The 23,303-nt window shown below is 34.5% G+C and overlaps 2 protein-coding genes across 2 annotated transcripts in view; one reads left to right on the forward strand and one right to left on the reverse strand.

Moving 5' to 3' along the window:
- The window catches only part of RB1 (RB transcriptional corepressor 1), a 164,870-nt gene that overhangs the window by 51,104 nt on the left and 90,463 nt on the right, over positions 1-23,303 (reverse strand). The gene's annotated exons all lie outside the window — the stretch shown is intronic.
- Positions 10,612-12,712, forward strand: LPAR6 (lysophosphatidic acid receptor 6). The gene has a single exon (XM_044249726.1). It carries the CDS (start codon positions 11,311-11,313, stop codon positions 12,325-12,327), a length of 1,017 nt encoding a protein of 338 aa, XP_044105661.1. The 5' UTR covers positions 10,612-11,310; the 3' UTR covers positions 12,328-12,712.

The raw sequence follows: 23,303 nt of genomic DNA on the forward strand, positions 1-23,303 counted from the left end.
TAAGTAACAGTTGTGTCAGAACATAAGAGTAAGGAAAGAGTTAGTTCCTTGAAGGACTGACACAAAATTTAAAGGTGGATCCCAAATAGGATACCCTGTTATGATGCAGAAAAGACAACTGTAATATATAAGTACTTTTAAGATCCCAAATGCTCATTCAGGCATAAGTAAGGCAGATAATTAACAGGAGTCTAGGAAGTCAAGTGGTAATAGTCTGTCAGATGTCACTGCAATGAGGGAAACTGGACCCTGTTACCTCTGAGGTAACAGGGTGCTGGCCAAAGCAACAAAGAGCAGAAGATTAACCTGATAACTGCACAGGGAGGCAGAAGTCAGGGTAGGATCTGACTTGAAATGAAATTATTGCCCTGGGGCTCCTTTTAATGAAAGATAGGTACTCTCCTAGAAGTACTTAGTTTCAAGAATGCTGTCAAGTAGCCAAAACCAAACCAAACCAAGTTTATAAGTTGTCACGCAAAACAAAAATCAGAAGTAAACATGTGGAATTTTATCAAATTGAAATGCTGTTTGGAAGTTTCCAATTGCCATGAAAATTTTGTGCAAGAACCTGGTGAGTGGAGTTAAGGAAGATGAGGCTGGAAATATAAATTGGGAAGGGTGTTTTTAAAGACTGTTTATCAGTTAAATGTTAGTCCCTAAGACATCCACATGATTCATTCCTTCATTTCTGTTCAAATGTCCCCTTATCAGCAAGTCCTTCCTAAAACACTTTCCTTTTCCTCCTAAGTGTATTTTTCGTCAGAGATCTTACCACCATATGACCAATTACATAATTACTTATTGATTGCATGTCTCCAAATAAAATATAAGCTCAGGAATTTTTTTACCCTGCTATATTCCCTATATTCTGAGCAACTGGAAGAGTCCCTGGCATACAGTTCACAGGCAGTAAATACTTGCTATTGAATAAACAAATACATATCAGTAGATCCAAGATTAAAGATAACATAAGAAGGAAAAAAAATTTAAATGTGCCTATCCTATTTCCCTATCTATATAACCAGGACAACAATCCAGCAACTGTTCTTTGGTCTGGCTGAAGCAGTCCCCTGTTAAATAAAAACAACAACAAAAAGCTGGGCTTTAAAAGGGGCCGTTTTGTAGGGTCAGTCCTTCCGGTCTTTTGTTTCTAACCTTTCTGAGGCAGCACTGGTGACATCTGGTATAGATAGGAAACCCTCAAGTTTTCCAAGAATGTGAAATCAGTTGATTAAAATAATCACAACAGCAAACCAAAAAATTTCGTTCTGGGAATGAATTACTGTAGTTTAGAATCTTACTGATTAATTCTTCCATATACCTGAGTATCAGTATCTGTTAAAAGAGCCTGTCTTTTTGAATTCTAGTTAAGAGCAAAACATCTGCATAAATACATTTCTGTTGTTAAGTGTATTTGCAATAGTGTTCATAGAACTAGATCTTTTTTGTTTTTTAAAGATTTTATTTATTCATGAGAAAGAGAGGCAGAGGCAGAGGGAGAAGAAGGTTCCCCACTAAGCAGGGAGCCCAAATGTGGAAATCGATCCCAGGATCCTGGGATCATGAGCAGAGCTGAAGGCAGACATTTAACCGACTGAGCCACCCAGGCACCCCACAGAACTAGATCTTAAACATCTGTCATTGTAAGGAAGAAAAAGACAAAAAGAAGATTCTAAATTATGTATACTCATTTTTATTTTGAAGGCCAAAACTTAAAAAAAAGATAAAAATATTAATTTGGATATCAAAAACAGCAAATCACTTTTAAGTTAAAAGAAAAAAATAGGGGCACCCAGGTGGCTCAGTGGGTTAAAACCTCTGCCTTCGGCTCAGGTCATGATCCCAGGGTACTGGGATCAAGCCCCGAGTCGAGTCGGGCTCTCTCCTCAGCAGGGAACCTGCTTCCTCCTCTCTCTGCCTACTTGTGATCTCTGTCTGTCAAATAAATAAATAAATCTTCAAAAAAGAAAAAAATATTCACGTTCAGATCCTTTTCCCATTTTTTGGAATGAATTGTTAATTTTTGTTTGCCTTTTTTTTTTTTTTAAATTAAGTAAACTCTATGCCCAACTCATGACCCCAAGAGTCACATGCTCTCCCAAACGACACAGGGTGCCCCTCACCTCATTAGTTTTATTCTTATATTAAGTACAGTATGATAAATTGACATTTTCTTCCTACTCTACGAATTCTAGCAACAAAACTAAATTATTTAGTCAAAGGTATCTTTTCCTTTAAAACTAAAGACTTCATATAATACTTAAAGATTTTACTACTTTATTGTTATTTTTAAGTACACTCAATTTTTTTCCCAGAAGTCTAGGGAGTCTTTTTTTTTTTTTTACTGGAGTCATTTTTTACATTTAAATACTTGATTTGTTGCCATTTATTTTGGTATAAAAAATTTAAGTCCAGGGGCACCTGGGTAGCTTAGCTGGTTAAGCATCTGGCTTCAGTTCAGGTCATGATCTCACGGTCCTGGGATAGAGTCCTGGGTCATCAAGCTCCCTGAGGAGTGAGGAGTCCACTTCTCCCACTCCCTCAGACTCTTCCCCCATTCCTGCTCTTTCTCTTTCAAATCAATAAGATCTTTAAAAAAAAAAAAGTTAAAGTACACTTTTTAAAATTACTTTTCTGATGACCCATTAAGCATTTATTGAACTATCCATATTTTTCTCTACTGATTTGAAGTGTTATTATATTTCCCCAGGTTTATAGTCTATTTCTGGGCTCACAATCACTCAGAACTAAAGAATTGTAAATTAAATGAGATATCACTTTTGACCTATTATTTTGGAAGGGTTTAAAAGGCTCATAATAATCTGGTTAAGAGGAGGGTGTGAGAAAATAGGTATTACTGATAGAAACATGAATGGGAAGGAAAGACAAAATTTTTGGAAGTAAAATTATGAGGTTATACTATATATGTATATTATACTACATGTACAGTATATTTGCCTACTTATATATAGTATATTTGTACATTATATGTATAATTACACTATATATATATATATGGCATAGTATATATATACATATATGCCATTTTATTCAGGACATTCATTAAAAATCTATTGGGATTTTTAGTGAAATAGCATTAAACTTACAGATTTGTCCCAGTAAAACTGTATGTCACATATTCAAAAATTTTTCTATGGCCTTCATTTAAGCTTTTGGTCTTTTGTTTTCATCTAGATCCTGTTTTTTGTTCTATAAGTGGAATCTTTTTTCCATTATATTTTCTAGTTGATTACTGCTGATGCAGGAATTGTCTTATTTAATGAGAATTAATCAAAAAAACTGGGGTGCCTGGGTGGCTCAGTGGGTTACGGGTCTGCCTCTGGCTCAGGTCATGATCCCAGGGTCCTGGGACCATGCCTGCTTCTCTTCCTGCCCCCTTAACTCATGTTCTCTCTGTTAAATAAATAAAATCTTTCAAAAAATTATATATATATATATATATATATATATATGAAAACATTTTACTTGAATTTTCAAAAATATAGATGTATATTCATTAAAAAATTCTCTTTATGTAGGCTCAAGGTTCTTTTTTAAGTAGAGTTCCAGGTTGTTTTTCTCCTATGAACCACATCAACAATACGTGTCTATGATTTTCACTGTATATAGAGTAAAAACATAAAGACTCTTGCAAAACAATCTGAGGACTAGAGAATCAATCCTTCTAGTTCCTTATGGTATCCTCTAAGAACCTTTTACAGATATACACATCTAACTCTACAATGTATTTTCAGCAACTTGCCTTTGAGTCACCCCAAAGCACCAAACTGGGTTTCCCTAAAACATAATTTCATTATTGGGAACAAAAGAACTCAGGTGTATCAAAGCAGCTTTCTAGCCACAAGTATTTAGCCTTTTAGGAGTATCCTAAAAGAGTAATCCTTCCCTATCTCCACACTTTACTAAATGATAAAGTCAACAAATGCTTATTGAAATAAACTAGAGTACCTGGATTTCTAATAATAAATACTGCTGGAAAATGTTAAATTTACTATTTACAGGAAACCTTTCTTCTAATTATTTGAAAGAAAAAGAAATATTTCCTTTCGATCTATATAAAATTTGGTGCATACTTTCCCAATTCCAACCTTTTTAAAAAATTTTAGACCATAATCTTTTCCCAAAAAGTCTACATAGCTTACACATATAAAAATAAACTTCTTCTCTGCTTAACATTCACCGAAACTATGAACCAAGGTTCTTATTTTGTGTCAGTAAGAAAATGTAAGGTTGGAATCCATCTGTTATATAGCAGGAAATCAGGACTAGACATCAGGGAACGAGAATACTAGTTCCAATTCCCCAAAGATTCATTGAATTGCATTCTCTAACTTAACAACAAAGTACAAGGAACTGTGCTGGGTACATAACAGTGAGGACCTGGTTTTTAGTTCTGGCTTCATGATTCTCCATCATTTAATCACATGTAATTCTACACAAACCACAACTTCTCTGAATTTCACTTTCTTGGGAGACAGTATGTTCTTTGTACCATTCAAAATTAGTATGAAGATTAAATTAAAAATGTAAGGTCTGAAAAGGATTCTAAAGATCTAGTTCAATATTCTTCTTTTACAAATATGTAATAGAGAAGTTAAATGATTTTCTCAATGTCACATTAATTTTAATAGCACAGGTGGAATTAAGAATCTAGGTCCCTCAACACTTAGACTGGTTTTTTAACACTCTATCTTCTTGCTTCTAAAGTAGGTGAAAGACTTCTAAAAACCACAACCAACCTATAACCTTCCTCAACTAGATTCTATGACCAAATTAAGCCCTTATGCCCCCAAGCATTCTTTGGGTGTGATGAATTAACTTCTCTTCTAGAAATTTAGAGTGGAACTAATTATGTAACATTCTTGAAAGAATTGAGAAAACTGTCACTCAAATAATTTTATGTGTTTTTGGTTGAAAAAGACAACATTACTATACTAACAGTACTGTACTAAGACATTATTACCAGGCATGGCTCTAGCCTTTAAGACTTTAAATTTGAAACTCTTATTCAACTGAAGGCTTGCCTTCTTGAGACATTACCTCCTCTGAAGGCCCTTTAATGGACTTGGTTGACTCTTATCTCCATTCTGAATAAACATCTATTGTTATACTCTGTACTGTGATTATTTCTGTGTTTTTTAATCATAACTGAGTTGAAAGAATATGTCTTAAAAGGAAGAGAGACCAAATACTATTGAAGAATAGAAAAAAAAATGATGAAACTGAGGTCTCCATAAAAAATCTGATAGGATTTTAAGAGGCAGAGATGAAGGAATGGGGAGCAGGTAGGGATAGGAAAAAAGGAAGAAGGGACAACTCAAAGTGTTGGCAGTGATAAATATTTACTAAAGTTTTAAGTTTTACACCACAACAATATCCTTGCTCCTCTTAATTTCCTTTTTCTCTTTGTTTGAACCTGCTTCAAGCACCATTCCCATCTACTTTGACTTGGCTATAAATCATCACCCTTTAAATCTTTTTTCTCCTTCCACCCAACCCTACAAGCTGGTTCAATCCTCTGAACTTGGGTAGATGACTCATGTTCCAGTAAAGAGTAACAAAAAGTGCAAAATGTTTGCAATAATGAGGAAAGGTAAACCACTTTCAAATTATATCAACACATAGTAATACTAAATTTGTTTAATTAAAAGATCTTTTTCTATTAAATATATCTATTGACATAAAACACAAATGTTCATTTCTCAAATTGAAAGTTCTGTTTATGTCTGAACCTAAATAAAAAATTTATCCTAAAAAAAAATTATCCAAATAGGCTTCAGAAGAGTCTAAAGTAAGAAAACATTTTTAATAAGTGTAAATTTGAGATGGAAGAGAACATTTAAGAGTCACATTCTCATCACAACAAATATTTGCTGCATTCAAAACAAAGTAAGTTTAGAGTATTATTCTTACATTTTAAATTTTCACTATTCCACACTTTATTTTGAACTTGAACAGCTTTCAGTTTAAATTTCACACACACTCCCATCCAATTGTTTTAAAAATCTCATATTCTCAATGTTATTTTAGGTACAACTCTGATTATGGCCATCAAAACTTAATGAGAAATTAGAGTTCTGATCAATTTTATAGTAAAAACGTGGCATCTTATTTGTGTTTTGGAAAGAAAAATCTTCTACCTATTTATTTTTAAATATTTATTTATTTGAGAGAGAAAGAGAGAGAGAGAGAGAGAGAGACAGGGGGAAGAGCAGAGGGAGAGAGAGAGAGAGAATCTTAAGCAGACTTCCCACTGAGATCAGAGCCTGAAGCAGAGCCTGATCTCAAGACACTGAGATCATGACCTGAGCTGAAATCAAAAGTCAGACGCTTAACTGACTGAGCCACCCAGGAGCTCCAGAAAAATCTTTTAAAGAAGAATGCCATAGAAATACAAAGTAAAGCCTTTTTTTCAATGTGAAATCTTTACAGTATTACAGAATGTTAACAAAATACCCCTTATGAGACTCTTGGCTGAAACAAAGAATATTTTTTGTACATATTTCTTATACAAACTGTTTTCAAAATTAGAAATCCTTAAGCATAAAAAAATGAAAGAGACTCATTGATTTGTTATATCTGAGAGTAAAAAAAAAAAAATCTAGCAGCTTAAGCATTCAAACTATTAAAAAAATCAGAATCAGATACAGAAGCAGGAAGGGACCTCTTAGCAGTCCAACCCCCTCAGTTCACAGCCAAGGAGCCAGAATCACAGGAAGGTCAAATGGTTGCATAACAAGCTTCTCAGATTCTTTGCCTGTGCTCTTTACACAACACTTTGCTACTTCCCTATTAAAATGAAAAAATTACAGATTTACATTTTATTGCCTACATAAACAATTCTGTACTTCATTCATAAAGAACCTGCACTAGGCAAAGTCTTTCTCCTTCTTGTCTATCTACAGAGAAAAGCTTCCAAAATATTTCAGAGATTTCCAGGTATTTCAGAGAAGCAGACTTCAGGACTTGCTAACCCTTCAATTCTTTAGATCCAAGGTCTCTTACCTGTTTTTAGTCACAGAATCTCATCAAAGCAGAATGAATAAACATTTTATAATTGTCAAGGTCTTTAGGTGGAGATCCCTTGCACTAAACTATTAAACTTTCCTTGGCATTAAACCAAAATCACCACATATATATGGACTATATTAATCTACCAACATGTTTCTCAGAACCATAATCTGACACTGAGTACTCTTCTTATATTGAGGGCTAATGAGAAATGGCATATATTCTGCCACTAGGAAACAACCTCCTATAGTCATTTAATGGTTCAAATGTAAAGACTCACAATGTAGTTCTGAGATAAAACAAACCAAAGTTTCTCCCTCAACACTGCGTAATGTTTTCTTCCATTAAATGAAAGCAATGTAATCCACCAAGTTTTCCTTTTCTGCCTTGCTTCAAATGCAGTAGCTTCCTGTAGCCTAGATTTTTCTAACATCATTATTTCACATCTTGGCCCCCTTCCCACCCATCTCGCTCCCTGCATAACACTTGGTTTTTATTCTTTTACTAATGTGTTATAAATTTGTGTTTTAAGATTTTTTTGCCTTTTGCAAACATTTATTGTGTTCAAAATGAATACTTTTTAGAATGAAAATGACTAATACATAGAAAAATTTCTCACATTTAAATTTTTTAACTGTTCTATACTTTGTTTTTAAACTTTTAAAGTTTAGGTATCATTTACATGTAATAAAACACTAAGGTAATTGTTTATTAGTTCCATCAGTTGTGACAATTTTAAAATTATCATCTGCTTTATATACTTTTTGGAAGCAAGAAGGGTATAAATGAATAAATAGCCCCTTTACCTGGCTTCTTGATGATAAAATTAAAATTTGAAAAGTGAAGACTCACATAGTGAGAATAACTAAATTTCAACTCAGTGGCATATGTTTTTTCAGCCCCCTCTTAAGTTCCACAAGAATTAAGTTGATGCACAGACTTACCTTTCAGAAGTGTACAAATCTCATATTAAAATAACAGTTTGGTCTGAGGCTATCAAATATGAAGCACCTATTAAATATACTCCATTCCCTCTATTTATTTAACTCACTTTATAAGCAGTTACTATATATTTTTCAAATCTTAACCTAAGGAATTTTCAAGGTATCTAATTTCACTTTGGTTCCTTAATTAGAAGTCAAATGAAGTATCTTGAAAAATCCAGCATTTAATAATCTTCCCTGAAGCAGATGGCCCCTCTGGTACTGTTCTTTTCCTCAACAGAAACAGTGTTCAAAAGTAAAGTTTATGATCGTGATTCATTCATCAGCAAACATATGAGTACCACTAAGGGCCAAACACTTTATAAGAATTAGAAATACAAACATATACTAATATACCGATAATAACAAAAAGCTTAATTCAACAAATAGTGATCTAAAAGCAGCAATAATTCAAACATAAAAAACCAGAAATGAATATCTAGTTCAGTGAATAACAACATCAATATATGGAAGAATATTCCAATGTAGAATTAATACATTTTAATTCTTTGTTTGAGACAATGCCATAGTCAAAATGAAAGCAGAAGTAAACAAGGTCAGGGCACATGATTACTTATTATTTAATGATGACCCAAAACCTTATCAATTTAATAGATTACTAAGAAACTATAATAGAAATTTTTTCTCAGTAAGAATACAAGCTTATTAACTACTTCTTATTTCATTACTATTCACCTGCCTTCTAATATGAACACTACCGCTTTTTCACACCAGTGCAATACACAAAGAATTCAGCCCTTTAATGTTTAAGTTTATTGGTTATAAATAATACTCGTTTTTTGGTTTCACTTGACTATAAATTTCCCAGTCAAAACCATAATAAAGAACACAGAATATAGGGGCGCCTGGGTGGCTCAGTGGGTTGAGCCTCTGCCTTCGGCTCGGGTCATGATCTCAGGGTCCTGGGATCGAGTCCCGCATCGGGCTATCTGCTCAGCAGGGAGCCTGCTTCCCTCTCTCTCTCTCTGCCTGCCTCTCAGTCAACTTGTGATTTCTCTCTGTCAAATAAATAAATAAAATCTTAAAAAAAAAAAAAGAACACAGAATATAATTCAGGCAGGATTCATCAACAAACAACAGAAGTTGCTGAACTTAGTTTTATAATTAAAAAGGTATAAAATCTGGCGATTCACAGACCTGTACCCCTGGGGATAAAAATATATGTTTATAAAAAATAAAAAAATTATTTAAAAAAAGGTATAAAATCAGCATAAAACATATTACTGCAACATATTACTTTTAAATTAGGTAATTTAGGAAGAAAAAACAAATCACTCTTCAATTCCCTAAATCTTCCTAACAGATACTTCGAAAGATAGAGTTTTGGCCCAAACTGAATGAAACTAGAGAATAGCAACAGTGAATAGTAACTGGATCTATCCTTTTCTGAAAAATGGTAGTTTAGAGCAAGAAAAACATGTATATGTCCAGAGGCTGTGGTATCTTCAATCCTCGAGGAAATAACATCCATATTCAATTACCTCCATCCTGAACATACTTTATTCTTCGAAGTTCTTTGGACTTTAAAAAGATGAGTATCCCTTAGATATAAATATATTCAGAAACAACTCATAGGAGCTTTTAAATGAAGACAAAATCGGAGCCATACACAGTTAATGTCATATTAACAGGGTAAGAGACAGGTGGTAATGAAAATAAAATAATGATCCTAAAATTTAGCCAAGTAGTATAACTTTTATTTTCCAAAACTTATTTCAATCGATTTAGGGAAAAAAATAGTTTGTTTAAAAAGATGCAATTTAGTTCTGTGCGTAAGTAAGATAAATACTACGCCAAACAAAAGAAATGAACATTCTTGAATTTATTCTTTTTTTTTTTTTTTAAGATTTTATTTATTTATTTGACAGAGATGACAAGTAGGCAGAGAGGCAGGCAGAGTCTTGAATTTATTCTTTGGTGAAAGTGAGTTATTTAAAAGTCAAAAGTGCTCTAAAATATTAACTCAATTTTCAAGGAAAGAGGAAAGGATGTTAGAAAACTGCTTATCAAAAACAGAAGAGATGCAGGATTGGAGCCATTCACAATCATACCAATTAATTCTTGAGGAGCAATTATGGCAAACAGAATCCAGAAGCAAAATCACCACCAGTCAGTCAAATATCTTTTACGCCTAAAGATTAAATTTCTCTTTTTCATAAGTCATTAAACAGTTTTTTTTCAATGCTATATTACGATGTCACAATTTCAATTTATAAATAAACACTATACACATTTTATTTTTTTAAAAAAGAAATTTAAAAAGTCATATTCCAAACACAAAAGCAATCAAATAAGAGAAAATAGGCTTAATACTGATTTCTTATTCCCAAATAGAAAGAAATAAAAGAAAGGAAAGAAGGTGGCCAAAATCCCAGAAGCAATTCTGCATAAAAAGAGTTAAAGGGCAGAGGCTTAGCTCCAGAGCCAGTGACCATTTGCAAGTCTCCTAGGTATACTCCCAGAAGACACATTATCAGATTAAAGGCACAGTAAACAAACCGGGCTGAAACCTTTCTTTGTCCAAGCCCAGCCTCTTCTTCCTGTGATGTCATACTACAAATCTAGCGAGCCTTTCTTTTCCACTTCAGAGAAAGCCCATCTCACAATACATCTGGCAACGGAGGAAAAGGCTTCAATTCAGCAAGAGCTAACACGCTTAGGAATTTATTTCGGAAACTTTTAAAGACTCTCCTGCTTACCAGCATCTGGAATCCACTGCAGGAATACCAACAAGGAAACCTTCATTTAAAAGGAGCAAGAAGCGAGACCAAACTGGCAATGTTTAAGTCTCTGAAACTCTGCACTGAAAGCAAAAAAAGACTGCTACCTTCATCTTAAATATTCTGGAGCGTAAAGAAACTTTAATTTTGGGAATATTCATCTTGACTACTGAAATACAAGTTTACCAGATGAGTAGATTTATTCCCATCTCAGAACATAGCTTTTCTTTAAATTCATAATCAACAGGTTGGCTTCACTGACTACATTTTTCTCAAAAGTTGTTCGTCGGTTACCTAAACCCTGAATTCATGGATTTTCTGGATTAGAAAATGAGAATATATTCCTGTTGAAGAACCAAGTGGAAATTTTACAGCAACGAATTTCATGTTTCTTACTGAGATTTCAAAGAAAAAGGAAATATTTATAAAACCATCTAAAGATACAAAGAATTTGCACATACTTTGGAGGTTATAAAGTGATCACAATCTGAATACCAAAGAAGACTGCAGCTGACCAAAGGACTTCAATTCTGTAAATTGGACGTGCCTTTATAATGGTAAGCAATAACAGCTCCAATTGCTCCTATGATGACTCCTTTAAGTACACTTTGTATGGGTGCATGTTTAGTATGGTGTTCGTGCTTGGGTTAATATCCAACTGTGTTGCCATATACATTTTCATCTGCACCCTCAAAGTACGAAACGAAACCACAACATATATGATTAACTTGGCAATGTCAGATTTGCTTTTCGTTTTTACTTTACCCTTTAGGATTTTTTACTTTGCAACACAGAACTGGCCATTTGGAGATGTACTTTGTAAAATTTCAGTGATGCTGTTTTATACCAACATGTATGGAAGCATTCTGTTCTTAACCTGTATTAGTGTGGATCGGTTTCTGGCAATTGTCCACCCATTTAAGTCAAAGACTTTAAGAACCAAACGAAATGCAAAACTCGTGTGCATTGCTGTATGGCTAACTGTGATAGGAGGAAGTGCACCAGCAGTGTTTTTTCCATCCACCCACTCTCATTTTTGCTTTGAAAAATTTCCAGAAGCCACATGGAAAACGTATCTCTCAAGGATTGTAATTTTCATTGAAATAGTGGGATTTTTCATTCCTCTAATTTTAAATGTAACTTGTTCTAGTGTGGTACTTAGAACTTTAAATAAACCTGTTACATTAAGTAGAAGCAAAATAAACAAAACTAAAGTTTTAAGAATGATTTTTGTACATTTGGTCATATTCTGCTTCTGTTTTGTGCCTTACAATATCAACCTTATTTTATATTCTCTTATGAGAACACAAACATTTGTAAATTGCTCAGCGGTGGCAGCAGTGAGGACCATGTACCCAATCACTCTCTGCATTGCTGTTTCAAACTGTTGCTTTGACCCTATAGTTTATTACTTCACGTCGGAAACGATTCAGAATTCAATAAAAATGAAAAACTGGTCTGCTAGGAGAAGTGACTTGAGATTCTCTGAGGTTCACAACACAGAGAACTTTATTCAACATAACCTACAGACCTTAAAAAGTAAGATATTTGACAGTGAATCTACAATATAAACTGCCAGAAATGAAATCACTGGGACTACACTGGGAATCTCTAAGTTCCTTCAACTGTGAGAAGTGTTTTCTTGGACAACTATTTCTCCACCTTTGAAAGAAAATAAACACGTGGACATTTTAAAGTTATTAGTATAAAAATTGTATTCAAAGTGTTAAGCATTAAAATGTATTCTATTCTTGTATACATACCATTTTATGTTTCTGAGCCATTTTGACCTGTATCTTCCTCTTCATTAAAAAAAATCCCTAAAAGGCTTGTTCAAAGTCTAAAAGTGACTATGACTTAAATCATGTGATGACCATGTGTACTGTTTAATTTCTTAGCAATTTTAAATGATTTATCACAAAATAAACGTTTTGTGTACTTAATATTTTTATTCTACATATATCTAATTTCTATTTCAATCTGAATTGAAACTACTAATCATGTTTTTTGAACTATAACATAAATGAGAAAGGAAAATAATTTGAAATAATCAGTGGTTTTGGAGGATCTTTTGAAAAAGACAGCTTACAATCTCTTTTCTAGAATAACAACACACTATTTGGGGATCTCAAGCAGTTACAGATAATATTCAGGCTTTTGTCTTTGTAGACAATTCATAAGAACCATGTGCTACCTAACCATGTAGCATGTAGGCTTTAAAATTATTATTTTGATCTATTTTCTAGATATAACAGCACTCTATCCCAAAATAATATATGCCACCAAAATTGAGAGGGAAGAAGCTAACAAAATGCTGTTTTGCTAGGTACATTTAAAAAAAAATACTACTTGGAGGTACATTTTAAAGGTATATTTTGTATATAAGTAACCTGTATATGCACCTTAAGTCAGAAATACCACAGAGAGTAAGATAGTGAAATACAAGACTTGGTGCTTAGAAAGTGATCAATGAATATATTACTACTCTTCTCTCTTTTTTTTTAAATTTTTTTGTTAAATTTAAACATTTTTTTATTGACATATAATGTATTATTTGCCCCAGGGGTACAGGTCTGTGAATTGCCAGGTTTACACACACCCTTTTCTCTTTTGACCATTTAAAGTCAAATATTGAACAGCTGAAAATATTTCCACTTAGGCAAAATGTTAATGTATAACAAAATAATTTATAAAGTAAAAACAGTTCCTTATGTAAAAAGCAGCAAAACTACAGGGCCAAATAATTCAGTACAACTATATTTTCATTTTCTTAAACACAGAAAAGGTATTGATTTGAGCTATAATTTAGTAGATATTAAGTACCAACTACACTAAAACTTTTTCATTTTCCAACATGTATTTTCTTCCAAATTCAAGCAGTTCTCCAAAGTTAACTAAAAAAGAATGCTTTTTATTTGAGAAAAATGACATAAATAAATTCAGCATTCAATGTATTTTGATTTTTACATCTAATCTTTCAAGTCTTGAACACAACTTTTTTTTTAAAGTAAATTTTTAAAAGTAATATAAGTTTATTAAGTGAAGATACAGAAGAAGCTCTCAAGAGTGAGAGGGGTCCCAACAGGGTTGCCATGGGCAATTACTCTTAATTTAAATTTTATTTTTGCTGTTCTCTGGGTTTGGGCTACAATGATTTCAGACAAATCATAGTCATTTGTTAGATCAGTAATCCATTTTCAATAAAATAATGGGGGAGGGGGAATTTTCTTTAAGTAGTCATAGTCTCCTTTAGATAAAACCAAAAGCAAAATAAATCCTTAGTGTCTTCAATTGGCCCTATAGTATACCTTTATTTGATATCCCTCTTTGGAAAACAAATAAACCTAGCACTTTCAAAAAGTAACAACTTAATGATGTAGAAAAAAGGGGCTGAGAATTTGTAACAGAGATTTCTCTCAGTTTCCCTGGCTTAAAGATCTGTGAGCAAGATCTCAAAGTATGGCTATTACTTTAAAATACAAGCAAAACAGTTATTAGATATTTGTTGTTACTGTGATTACTGGAGACATTTTTGTTGCCCTCTTGTCAACAGAAAGATGAATCAAAAGTTTTGTAAGATTTTTCACAAAGTAATACCTAACAGATTACAAATACTAGTATTCTCTTGAACTTCAAAATCCTGGGTAAAGCTTAACTGCATGGACAGTGTAGTTAAGTAGTTGCGTGTACTAAAGTTATTTTCCTTTGTTAGCATTGCACGTTATGGTAAATTACATACTCAGAATTTTCTCTGTTTTCTTTTCCCAGAAAACCTCTTGAGAATACTTGAGAATTTTACTCCTTATACTTAAAAGTGATAGTACAAAGTCATCCCTCTCGAAAAACCATGCCCACTGTTTTTAACATGTTTATAAAAGATTTAACTGATCTTTTGTTCCACATTAAAGCCCTTCAAAGGAACAAAAGATGAGAACATTTTTAAGGTATGGATCCTAATTTTTAAGGTATGGATCCTAGGATCCTAATGACTGGTTCTAAACTCAGAAATGACCTTTTCTGAGAAAATAACAATTAAGTAACTATTTTATCAAAAGAATGTATGAAAATATATGTGCTATACATAATATATATATACAAAAAAATTAAAGAAACTGGACACACTACTTCATCAAGGAGTTTTGACTATATTTTGCATTCAAAATACTGAAAGTAGATTTGAGGTATAAATTTATAGATGCTGGTATTTAAAGATTAGTAACTCACTTGAGGGATATAAACTATTATAATCTAAAACTTCATATCCCAAATGAGAAACATTTAATTTATGACTTGTATCTAAAGCAACTGTTTTTTGGTTCTGTAATTTTGGACCCCCTAATGAATGAACCTGATATGTAATCTATTATATATCTCAACATATTAATTTACTATTGCCTAGCAGAATCTTTACTACTTCCCAACACCCAAATTTTTTTAGTATTTACATGTCAATCCAGCCCAGATGCAAGTAAGGGAAGATAACCTGGTGCTCTTAGTTGTAAATAAAAAGTGCTTACTAATGGATGAATCTTAAAAGTGCTTACTAATGGATGAATCTTAACATAATCCTAAGGTAAAATGTTTTTAAAAAGCTCTTTTGGGCTGGGCTGGAAATCAAATTATCCATTTATAACATGATTTCCAAGAAATAAATTCTAAATTAAAAGGAACTAATGGGGATGCCTGGGTGGCTCAGTGGGTTAAGCCTCTGCCTTCAGCTCAGGTCACAATCTCAGGGTCCTGGGATCGAGTCCCTCATCCAGCTCTCTGCTCAGCAGGGAGCCTGCTTCCCCCTCTTTCTCTGCTTGCCTCCCTGCCTACTTGTGATCTCTCTCTGTCAAATAAATAAAATCTTTTAAAAAATAAATAAATAAAAGGAACAGATGTACAAAGTTAAGGGCACAAAACATCTTTAAATAGACCAGACTATTTAATGGTCCACAATACTTAATTATAACATTTTCCAGAAATCAACATACACCTTTCCTAAAATCACAAATTCTTAATTACCTATTTAGTCTTTCTTTAACCTTTTTACCTGATGTCTGCTACCCATTTTCTGACAGTCAATTTTACAAAAATACAAAGAATTATCAATTAAACAGGGCAAACTGATCAGGATAATAGGATAGTATGAAATTAACTCCAGGCCAACTTCTCTATCAGGTCTTCCCCCTTCCTCCTGCTCTCAAAAAAAGATTTACTCCAGGGCGCCTGGGTGGCTCAGTTGGTTGAGTGACTGTCTTCAGCTCAGGTCATGATCCCGGAGTCCTGGGATCGAGTCCCACATCAGGCTCCCAGCTCCATGGGGAGTCTGCTTCTCCCTCTTACCTCCCCTCTCATGCTCTCTTACTCTGTCTCTCTCTCTCTCTCTCAAATAAATAAATAAAATCTTAAAAAAAAAAAAAAAAGATTTACTCCAGTAACTCCTTAAAAGGATACAAAATGATCTCTCATTACACTGTGATTCAAGTGCTGAAAACAGTGGCAAAAACAGAATCCAAGACATAAGACCCCAGAAGCAGAGATAATTCATGAACTTAATAACCACTCTTCAAACTCAAACCTTACTTTACTCATATAGCATCAACTCATCAACTAATTTTTGAAAATAATTAAAATTTAAGTAAAGAGTAAGAATGAGAAACAAGTGTGTATTATACACTTAAAGTCAAATTATAGTTAAAAGCCATAGGGTGCCTGGGTGGCTCAGTGGGTTAAAGCCTCTACCTTTGGCGCAGGTCATGATCCCAAGACCCCAGGATCCTAGACTGAGCCCCTCATCCGGCTCTCTGCTCAGCAGGGAACCTGCTTCCTCCTCTTTCTCTACCTGCTTCTCTGACTACTTACAATCTCTGTCAAATAAATAAATAAAATCTTAAGAAAAAAAGAAAACAAAAACCATAGGGTGTATGTGCTGAGTTCTATTAACCTTCGCATCAAAATGACTTCTGGTAAATTCACAATTTAAAACTAAAAGAGCCTACAGCTCACCTTAACTGAAGAATTAATGGGCTAAGTAACTTGCATAAGGTCACATAACAAGTTAAGGTAGAGCCAGGAGAAGAACTTGGGGTTTTTTGTTTGTTTTTGACTCGTCTGTTTCTTTAATGGTGTTCAGGGAAGCAGCACATGCAAAGACCCTTGGTATACTGAAAGAACTAAAACAAAGCTAAAGTAGCTGGAGATAGAGGGCTGAGACCTTACATGTACTTATAGGCCATAGTACAGCCATGTTAAGATCTGAGGAGATGTGGAAAGCCCTGAAGAATTTCCAGTTAGGAGAGACACGATAGATTTGCATTTCAAAAAGCTTCCTCTGATTACAGGGTAGAGATGCATTTGTCTTCAGCAAAACGAAAACTGTCACAATAAGAAAGATATAGTTATTCAATTTTAACTAAAAGAGCTGTTCTAAACCTTTATTTTATATTCTTTCTCCCTTATAAAATGGCCTTTCTTTTTTTGAAATGAGGCTGATGAAAGATGGCAAGAATATTTTAATGTCATCACTGTATAAAATTAAATGAGCAACCCTTGTGAAGAAATTGGTACATTCATACACTGCTGATGAGAACAGAAAATGGTATGACCTTTATGGACAAGAATTTGGCAATATCACACACACACACACACACATACACATTTACTCTTTAAGCCAGCACTCTCATTTCTAGGTGTGTACCCTGAAGACGTAATTTCAATAATGTAAAAACACATGTACAAGGTGCAGCACTATTTGAAACTGTAAATATTGGAAACTACCTAGAAGTCCAAGCATAGAAGATTGGCTGAATAAACTGCAGCACATATATAATGCAGTACCACGAAGCTGTAATAAAGAATGAGAAAGAGCTCTATGAACTGGTATGCCGAGACTTCCAGGAAGTGGTAAGTGCAAAAAGTAGTGTAAGATACTTATGGTATGCTATCTTTGGTATAACAAAAGGCAAAATAAGACAGCATACATATATTTGCTTATTTTCATCAAAAGAAATATAAGAAAGATAAACCAAAAAGCAAGTAATGGGGTGAGGAACAGCATAGAAAGGACATGGAAGGTTATGACACTTACCTGAGTGTAAGATTCCGGGAAACATGTTAATGTTACACATCAGGAATCAGAAAACTCTTTTTTCTTCAAGGGTTGGATAGTGAGTATCTTAAGCCTATGGGCTATAAGGTTCTGTTGCTATTTCTCAACTCTGCCTTACAGCATAAAAGCAACCACAGACAAAACATAACTGAATGAGTGTTGCTGTGTTCCAATAAAACTACAGAATCAGGTGGTTGGCCTGGGAGATGTATGTGCCACTTCTTGATCCACATAGTCAAAAAACTAAAGCCAATAAGGATGGGAAAGAAAAAAACAAACCCAACCTAGAACTACATTCATAATTAGTACTCGGCACGTAATAGCTCTCAATCACCTGTTGAATGAATGAATCTTAAAATTCTATTAAAAGACCGACATGAGTTCTAGTGGGTAGGGGGGTCGCCTTGATCTCAGGACACCAAGGTCATAACCTGAGCTGAAATCAGAGTCAGATGCTTAACCGAGCCATACAGGTACCTCCCTCCCCCCACCACCCTACTCCCTACCAGCCCCACCCTTTAAATAATCATTGTCACCACTGTTACCATGTTATATTGGGACTACTACAATTACATCCTCTGCCTGCTTCCTTTTTTTTTTTAAAGACTGTATTTATTTATTTATTTGAGAGACAGTAGGAGAACACAGAGGCAGAGTGAGAGGGAGACTAAGAATCCCCACAGCAGAAAGCCCCACACAGGGCTTAACCCCAGGATCCTAAGGTTTGTAAGCCACACAGGCACCCCCTCAGTCTGCTTCTTGTTTTGTTGCCTTCAACCATCCAGGACAGGTCAACCAGATTTACCTATTATATCACCAGTTTAGGGCGCCTGGGTGGCTCAGTGGGTTAAGCCGCTGCCTTTGGCTCAGGTCATGATCTCAGGGTCCTGGGATCCAGTCCTGCATCGGGCTCTCTGCTCAGCAGGGAGCCTGCTTCCCTCTCTTTCTGCCTGCCTCTCTGTTTACTTGTGATCTCTCTCTGTCAAATAAATAAAATCTTTAAAAAAAAAATCACCACTTTATACCAATCACTTAATGTCCAGTTTTTTTTGGGGGGGGGTTGTTTGTTTTTTAGAGAGGGAAGGAGAGGTGGGGTGAGGGGCAAAGGGAGAGGGACAGATCAGTCTTCATGCCCAGTGCAGAGCATGAAGTGGGGCTTGCTCTCACAAACCCTGAGATCATAACCAGAGCTAAAATCAAGATTTGGAGGCCCATGGGGACTTAGCCACCCACGCGCCCCGTCCAGTTTGAAAAGTTGTCAGATTCTCCATTGCTTGAAAGAGAAAGTCCAGTTTCAAAGTTCGGCATTCTCCAAAATACAACCCTGACCTCTCAATTTTTTGGTGTATCTTCTCTCTCCCAAATAAGATTCCTCCACTCCTGGATGGTCTACTATATGCCCTGTGTTCCTAACTGGAATTTTATTGACTCTAGACATTTAGGCACATGACACACTAACTGCCCCACTCCCTATCCTAATCAATAAAATTCACGCCCCTCTTCTCTGATAAAATCCATTTCATCCTCCAAGGGCCAGTTCAACTCCTAAACAAAATCTTCTTTGATAATGCTTATTGTCTGTATCACATATTTGGTATTTTTTTCTTCCACCTTTGTTACTTATCTTTTTATCTTCCTGACACCTCAAGCTCCTTGAGGAAAGGGATTACGTTCTGTACTTCTTTGTATTCTTTATAGCATCTAACATAGGTTAGTTTCATTTATTATAGTGAGAGAGGGAGCATGGCGGGGGGAGGGCCAAGGGAGAGGGAAAGAAGGGGAATCCTTAAGCAGACTCCCCACTAAGCACAGACCCCTCCCCACATGAGACTTATTCCCAGGACACTGTGATCATGACCTAAGACAAAATCAGAGCTGGCCACTTAACTGAGCAACCCAGGTGTCCCTGAAGGTTAATTTTTAATAACCAATATGTATTTACTTATTATAGTACCTACTCTGGATATTTGTCAGTGTAGTTCTAATAAATGTCCTATATTTATACACAAAATGTAAAGAAAATAAAGGCTGCCTCTTGTATCATGTATGGTACACTTAATTCTTCAAAAGCCCAAGAAAGAGAATAGTTTCCTTTGTTAATACTACTCTATGACACAAGAATTCAACTCTTGCAGTTATCACCATAAATTTGATTTACCTTAAACGTTACTATTGAATCCCCACCTTTAGATGAGGTTACAGAGTTGTTAAAAGAAACCACTGTGTTATTTAAGACATTCTTTATGTAACTATGGATTTCTTTTCTGGAACAACTATTTTCTAGACCTGTTGTATCCTACAATTTTTCCCAGTTTTTTTCTCTCTGCACTCCTGTTTAATTCTTAGATCTCATAATTTCTCCCTTCTTGGTTTTGTTTTTTACTTTGCTAAATCATATTCCCTAGTAATTTTATTTCAAAAAGGATAGTCAAGAGATAGACCTTCTGAGTCTTAGATGTCTGAGAATTGTTTCATTTTACCCTCCGGTTTGACATGTAGGTTAGACATAGAATTCTAGGTTATCAGATTATCAGTACTCCTGCTAAAAACAGTGATGCTGATCTGGATCTTACTCCACTGTAAATAACTTACCTTTTTCTTGCTGGAAGCTTTCATGATTTTCTCACTACATTTGGAATTCTAAATTTTTCATCAAGATGTGTCCACATTCATTTATCCCACTTGGATCTATGAACCCTTTCCACTGGACCTTCTGGTTTTGAAAATTTTTTGTTATTGTTTTTTAATCTGATCTTTCTTTTGGCGATGGATATTAACTGAGGTTATCCAAAAAATACCAAAGTTAGGGCAACATAACCTCACAGCACAGTAATTTGATGCATTTTCGTCTTAAGGAGAATTATCTTTCCTCTATCATTTTTTCTTCAAATCTGTTATAGAAGTCTATAGATTTATCTAATTTACCTAACTTACCTAATTTATAGGTTTACCTACTTTTCTGCTCTGCTTCTCTTATAGACTCAGCAGAAAGCTGTAGGTACCGTGTGTGTGTATGTTTGTGTGAGCACGTGCGTGTGCGCGCATGTGTGTGTGTGAATACACAAAAGTTGGGGTGGGGTCAGACATGTATTTGTATAGTTTGTACACTTCACAAAAGCACAGGGCTTCAGCACAAATTCTGCATACCAAATCAGGGGTACCTGTATCCAAAGGGGCATCTTTTTCTAATTCATTCATACAGAGGAATGTGCATTTTCCTGATTCTTATAGGCTGGCATGGACTGAGGTGGGGGACTGGTCCAAATGTTTCATGGACCAACGTTCTCAAAATATAGTGGCCAGAGCAGCAACATCAGCATTGCCTAGAAACATGTTGGAAATATAAATTCTTGGGCACTACGCAAAAAATTTGGGGTTGCACCTAGCAATCTGTGACCTGTGTTTTTAACAAGCCCTCCAGCTCATTTTGATGCATGCTCATTTGAGAGCTACTGGTAGACAGCACTTTTTAAAAAAAATTCTCCTGATTGCTGCCTTACTCTCTATAACTGCTACTTTGAGCTTGGAGGCTACGACTCCCACTTCCACCAGAGCCCTTTCCTGTGTGTATTCAGAGCTGTGGTTTTATCAACTTTGTTCAATCCTTCAATATAACCGTCATTTACTTTTTATCCTCAAACCTGAATCAACTGTTCACTTCCCTCCATAGTTTTTCTACTTTATCATCTCAGTATAGCAGGATTTCACCCCCACATGTGCTTTTTATTTTTTCTTTCTGTAACTTTTGGAGGGGTTTGGGGGGAGGAAGCAGGTAAAGGTGTGTGGTCAGCTTGCTATTTCAAACCAGAAACATTCTCATTTTTTTTTTTAAAGATTCTATCTCTTTATTTGACAGAGAGAGATCACAAGTAGGCAGAGAGGCAGGCAGAGAGAGAGAGGAGGAAGCAGGCCCCCTGCTGAGCAGAGAGCCCGACGCGGGATCCCGAGATCCCAATCCCAGGATCCCGAGATCACAACCGGAGCCGAAGGCAGCAGCTCAACCCACCAAGCCACCCAGGCGCCCCCAAAAATATTCTCATTTTTAAAAGCAATTTCACACATGATGTGATAAGCACTGGGTATTATGCACAACTGATGAATTGTTGAACACTACATCTGAAACTGATGGTATATTATATGCTGACTAATTGAAATATAAATAAATAAATAAATAAATAAATAAAAAATAAAAGTGCACAGTATAAATTAAACAAGAAAACATTATAGTACTTAAACCCTTTTACTCCTGCTGAAAAATCATATTCAAAGGGCTTTTTCATCAAAACAAAGCAAATCCATTAATTATGAACAACATAACTTTCAGTTTACTTTCTTTAAAAAATGCTAAGATTTTAAACTATTTAACCAATTATTGTTAGATCACATTTTAATAGGTCAAAAAAATTTATGAATCACTTTATTACAATTCTTTATTTTAAAATAAAGAACTTTCATTTCATTATATGAGTGTAAAATATTCATACTGGACTAAATTTAGGCTTTCCAGAGCAAAGGATTTTATGTATAATGAAAAGCAGTTTATTGAAATAAAAATAAATATTAAAACAGCACTAAAAATTATACTTTTGGCTTAAATGTCACATATGTGATTTTTGCTGATGGCCAACATAACTGGTTTCAAAAGTGTTGGGCAAAAATAGCTTTATTTTGGGTGGGAGGTTGGGGTACCAGGTGGTGGGTATTATAGAGGGCACAGCTTGCATGGAGCACTGGGTGTGGTGAAAAAATAATGAATACTGTTTTTCTGAAAATAAATAAATTGAAAAAAAATAGCTTTATTTTGTGTTGTGCTCTTGTAAGTCTTTTTTAGACTGAAACACAAATAATTTTGATATAAAGAGAAGGGAAAATATGGACATGTGTTTAAAAAATCGAAAGGGACAATTATAAATAGTTTGTCTGTAAGAGATTATGGAAAAAGTTGTTGTTCTTCCCCCAGAAATAATCACAAAGATCAGGTATATCATTTTTGCATTATCATGGCAATCTCCAACCACCCATGCCATTTATTCTTCACTTGAAACTGGACTGTGGAAAAGAACTTGTTTAAATATGTGAGTTAGATCCTGGTTTAAAAGTACATAGTACTGAAAAAAAAAAAAAAAGTACATAGTACTTAAAGTTTCCAGTATGCCTGTTACAAAGACAATATAAAACTTCCTATTTTTAAGAACAAGTTTATATATTTATGAGTTCAGTACTGGATTAGGAAATCCTATGTTCATTTTTGTTTAGGACTGACTCATGTATTGGTAAGAGAGGAGTCATTTTACTTTTATACCTTTCTCATTTTTAATGTTGAAAAGAAAAAAAAATGACAAAGCTAAGTTGTAAAAACTAGTGTTACTTAATATAAAAATGAAAAAAACTTTTAATTATCTTAAAACATAGAAAGAGTAAGGATAATGATCACATATTAATAAAAATAAG

Source organism: Neovison vison, chromosome 5, assembly GCF_020171115.1.
Source record: "Neovison vison isolate M4711 chromosome 5, ASM_NN_V1, whole genome shotgun sequence".
Taxonomy (NCBI): domain Eukaryota; kingdom Metazoa; phylum Chordata; class Mammalia; order Carnivora; family Mustelidae; genus Neogale; species Neogale vison.

What these genes read in the sequence shown, in the direction of transcription:
- LPAR6 (XM_044249726.1), top strand. Translation starts at nt 11,311, where the DNA reads ATGGTAAGCAATAACAGCTCCAATTGCTCCTATGATGACTCCTTTAAG.